Raw genomic sequence first — 4,796 nt, forward strand, 5'->3', positions numbered from 1 at the left:
AGAGGAAACGCTACATGATTCATTGCAATTTTTTATAATCTTGTATGAACAATTAAGTTTATTTTTTAAACTATCCGTGTGAAATAATTTGTGTATTTTTTAAACTATCGCGCCGAGTGTTCGCTCGCTTGTCTTACGGTCTCGTTGGCAGCAATCCTAGCTTGAGCCAGCGCAATTTAAGCACAACAACTGGCTGGAAGGACAACCGCCGGAGTGGCAACCGCGTCGATCAACGTGCGAACCGCTGGAATGGAGCGCCGAACCGCCGCGAAAGAGCAACCGCAGCCCTATTCGGTATATGTGCCGCTATTAATCCCCGCTCAATAAAACCCCTGCATCTGCGCTAAGGATCTCCAACCAGCCTGCCATTCATCTCAAGCAATGAGCAACCTATCTTTTCTATTGGACACCGATAGAGAGGGGAAGCCGCCAGGATGGTGCCATTGGTGGGATAGAGCTACCACGCCGAGCAACTCTAGCTCTCCCCCAACGAACGGCGAGAAGGAGGAGGTGGAGGTTGTCGCCGACAACGGCCAGGATGAGGAGGGGGAGGCCGTCGCCAACGACGGCCAGGATGAGGAGGGGGACGATGTTGGCCACGACGGGAAGGACGAGGAGGAGGAAAAGGAAGAGGATGAAGATGCAATGTGGACACGGCTGGAGGTGGAGGAGGCGGCGGCAAAGAAGGAGGCAAGGGCCCGAGCGAGGGCGCAGGCGCAACATCCATTCACAGACGACAACGAAGGCACAATGACCACTCGTCGGAGGGGGACTCAAGCTCGTCGGACGCGTCGACCGCCAGTACCTCTTCCCAGGAGGTGTCGAGCAGGAAGCGCCTCCGTGAGGATGAAGAGGCGGGGCCTTCAAAGAAGAAGTAGCTAGTTTAAAAGTTAATTTAAACTTATTTTTTCGCAGTTTGTATGTTTAATTTGTTCGAACATGTTGCACTAATTTCAAAATATAGATTTTACCTAGAAATGTGAATATCTCAATCGTGTCTTCCATAAAAATCTATGCTATCACTCTCAAGCGGCATTCTAGAGGAATATAAATCTCTTCCTCTTCCTCTTCAGATGCGGGCCTCGCCAGACGAAATGCGTCAGGCTGCTGGGTTTGCCCCCTGACGTAAACAGATAATTTGAGCCTGGCGACCAATTCGGTGTCCGCGGGCCGACGCGCGTAGAAAATTTAGGCGTCCGAAATGCGTCGGCCCGTTGAAGATGCCCTAAGGTGAAATAAAACTAGACACTGTAGCAAAATATTCTATCAACTCAAACCTTTTACAAATAATCTTCTTTAATTCTTACTTTCTCCATTTTCTAATATAAGACCTTTTAGATATTTTAAATGAGCTAGATGATTCAGATGAGCATACACTCTAAAACACATATGTATACATTTATTTACGAAACAAGCTAAACGGCCTTACATTAGTAAACATAGGTTTTTTTTTCCAAAATCTTACACCAAAATACAATTATGTAGTTTGCTTGAATTTGTGGGGGTTTCTTACGTGTTCATCCATATATTTTCTTGTCAACAAAAGTTGGGTCGTTAGTCATTACCCAGGACCGTGGTTGTTTTTGAGGGAACAGCCTGGGTGGTTAATTAGGCAAGTTCTTTGTATAATGGAGTTGGGATCACACATACCACACACGGACTTAGACCGGCAAAAAGACGAGGAATGCCGTGTGTAAGGTAGACATGCATAGTTCCAAGGAATTATCATAAACATCACACCATTTTTCTTCCTTCACTTTTTTTTTCGATGACGATGGAATAAACCTCTATACAAAATACATACACCAGAAGCCGTGGGCAAGACAACAAAACGAGGTGGGGCCTTTTCTCTTGTGTGTCATCAAATCATAAAAAAGGCTGGCCTGATTCGGTCTGTTAAGGAGGGTTAATTTGGCAACCTGGCGGGCCACAGGCGGCTCGGGCTAAGACAAAAAGTTAGTGATTCTTGGCTCTTTGTATCGCTTGGCATATACACAAGGATGGGGGGCATTTGGGTCATTTCGGACGTGTCCTATGATTCGGGGGCTCCATGGTGACCAACTCTTCCTATCCCTTTCCTAGTGGAAACATCTTCTGTCAATTTTTGACAAAAAAGATCGAGGCTTGGGACAAGAAGAGCAGGTGGTCTATGAGGACACCGAATTCAGCGGCTGCGATGATAGCGGACGGAAGATCAACGGTGCTCCATATTGCGGGTAGAGGAGCATCAAGACCGTCGGAGCGTGCACATAGTTTGGAGATGTTCGGATCTCGAAACGTTGTAGTAGGATCGCCATGGTGAGCTTGGCCTCGAGCCGTGCCAAGTTTTGGCCGATGCACATCCGAGAACCAAGCCCGAAAGGAATGTACGCCAAGGGGTGCTTCACCGCCTTGGCAGCGCCGTTGGCGAACCGGGCTGGGTTGAACTGCGTCGCGTCCTGGCCCCAATACCTCGTGTCGTGGTGGACGGCCATGATTGGGATGAGGAGCTCCATGTCGCGGGGGATCATGCACCCGTCCGAGAGCTGGACGTCGACCTTGGCGCGGCGGATGGTGGCGACCGCCGGCGGGTAGAGCCGGAGGGTCTCGTTGATGATCATGCCGAGCTGTCATAAGAAACACATGGAACACGCAGTGTGCGTCAGCACATAAACAATGTCGAAAATGCCCCTTGGCAGCAGGTTTGAAATTTCACCCGCAACTCCCGGAAAAAGGAATCGGAATCGAGGGAGGCGGCAGAGTTTTGTGCTGGGACGTACCGTTTTCAGCTTGGGGAGGTGCTCCTTGCTGGGCTCGTCGGCGCCGCAGACATCGAGGACCTCACGGCGGGCGCGCTCCTGCCATTCTGGGTGCATAGCCAGGAGCACGGTGGCCCACGTCAGGAGGTTGGTCGTGGTCTGCTTCCCGGCGAAGAAGAAGGTCTTGCACTCCTCCAGCATGTCATGTACCGGGATCGCCTTGGCCACCGTCGTTTTCCTGTCGCCGGCATTGATCATGAGTCCGAGCAAGTCTCGGAAGCTGCCGGAATCGGCCTCCTCTGCTGCCTCAACTGCAGCGGCCTCGTCGCTTCGGCGGCCGATGAGCCTGGTCAGGCTCCTTCGAATATCTCTGTCCAGCTTCCACGACAGCCAGTTCTTTTTTGTCGGCATGAACCTGAGCGCAAGAACGTAGTATATTCTTGGTCAATTGGCGTGTTCTTTGAGGCCGTGGCGAATTGGAGATGGAGCAATGGCGCCGGCGGCGAGAGCACTTACCGGTAGCCTGGAACGAGGACCTTGCGGAACGCCTCGGAGGCGAAGGCCATGAGCTGGTTCTGCAGGCCGAACACGGCGCGGCCGTCGTTGTAGCTGCTGCCGAAGGTTACCCGCGTGATGGCCTCCTCCGTAACCTCCTGGAACCACTCCGCCACGTCCACCTCCACCTCGCCGCTGCCGCCGGCCACGGCCATCGCTCGCCACTTATCCGCCAGCGCGGCCACCGACTTGCCGACGTGGGGCACCAGCCGCTGCAAAGGCAAACGCATCGCTGTCAGGAAAGAGGCCGCCAGCTCGGGCAGGGACAAGAAAACAGAGGAGGAGCAGGTCATACGTTGAGGTTGTCGGGGTAGAAGGCGTCGGCGAGGGCGCGGCGGTGGAGCGCCCACTTGTCGCCGTGGAGGCTGACGAGGCCGTCGCCCTCGAGCTGGCGGACGACGGGGTGCGCCTCGTAGCGGTCGAAAGCGTCGGCGCGCGTCAGGAAGATCTCCCGGATCAGCTCCGGCTCGGCCACCGTCAGGCGCGGCGTCGGGCCGAACCATATCAAGAACGTCGGACCTGCATCATCACAAACACCATTAAGGGTGACCCAAAAGGACGGTAAAAGAGCCGGAAATTTCCATTCAACGCAAGAACCAGAGCAGCAGAGGTGAAATCAATGGAGGGGCAAGTAAATACCATAAACCCCATATGCGCAAGTAGATAGAGATAGAGAGAGAAGCTGAGCTGAGCTGACAACAAGAGACAAAAGCTGAGCCCTGGCCGCTAACAAACAGGTACAGAGAGAGCAAGAAGAGAGGAGAGAGAGGAGCCAAACCGGAAAGCAGACAGCGAGGGAACAGATCAACAAGCAGATGCAACCAAAACGGCCCCAAAAGATGAGCAATTTAGCCGCGCAGGCAGACGATGCCGGATGCTACTATTCTACTACAACACATGCGTATCTGTGTACGTAGGAGCAGGGCAGGGCGAGGAGGGAGACGCACCGTAGATCTTTCGCCAGTAGTGGTAGAAGGCGAGGACGCGGGGGAGCGCGTTGTGGGATGTGGGCGGCGACATGGGCTTGGAGGACGCCTCCACCATCAGCCCCACCATCTCCTTCACCGAACCCAGCAGGAACCGGTACGGCGGCCCGCGCACGCCCTGCGCCGCGAAGTGCGCCTCCAGACGCCGCGGCCGCCACCACAGCGCGTCCGCCACCCTCGCCGCCACGTGCAGCACCACCCACGCCAACAGCAGCGCCGCCGCCGCGCGCCACGTCAGCCAGCCGCGCCAAGCCCACGCCGCCGCCTCCATATCGTCCCCCATTGCCGCCGTGGTTGGCTCAGCTCCTCGTTTTCTTTGAAACAGAGAAAGCAGAGCAGAGCAGGGCGGGAAACGAAGGGAGCGGCGATGGGATTGTTTGATCTCCTGGTCTCGGGCTACGTTTGTAGGAGTGCCTGTGTATGTGCGCGCTTGAGATCGTGTTAATGGCGTGGGGTTTTGGGTGAGAAGGGAAGGTGAGGGCGGTTATATATAGTGAGGAGGAGGGGGCGGAGGAAG

General features: G+C 54.4%; 1 protein-coding gene across 1 annotated transcript; it reads right to left on the reverse strand.

Moving 5' to 3' along the window:
* Positions 1–1,748: 1,748 nt before the first annotated feature.
* Positions 1,749–4,562, reverse strand: LOC124689892 (cytochrome P450 734A2-like). Its single transcript, XM_047223349.1, has 5 exons — positions 4,241–4,562; positions 3,589–3,812; positions 3,255–3,505; positions 2,760–3,153; positions 1,749–2,606 (listed from the first exon to the last, which is right to left on the reverse strand). The coding sequence occupies exons 1-5, from the start codon at positions 4,560–4,562 to the stop codon at positions 2,148–2,150; spliced, it is 1,650 nt and encodes a 549-aa protein (XP_047079305.1). The 3' UTR covers positions 1,749–2,147.
* Between the last annotated feature and the right edge of the window lie 234 nt (positions 4,563–4,796).

This window comes from Lolium rigidum, chromosome 2, assembly GCF_022539505.1.
Source record: "Lolium rigidum isolate FL_2022 chromosome 2, APGP_CSIRO_Lrig_0.1, whole genome shotgun sequence".
NCBI classification, from domain to species: domain Eukaryota; kingdom Viridiplantae; phylum Streptophyta; class Magnoliopsida; order Poales; family Poaceae; genus Lolium; species Lolium rigidum.

Coding starts and splice junctions, on each gene's coding strand:
- LOC124689892 (XM_047223349.1), bottom strand. CDS start 4,562: ATGGGGGACGATATGGAGGCGGCGGCGTGGGCTTGGCGCGGCTGGCTG. Junction 3,813..4,240: donor CTACTGGCGAAAGATCTACG/GTGCGTCTCCCT, acceptor GTGATGATGCAG/GTCCGACGTTCTTGATATGG. Junction 3,154..3,254: donor GTCCTCGTTCCAGGCTACCG/GTAAGTGCTCTC, acceptor TCTTGCGCTCAG/GTTCATGCCGACAAAAAAGA.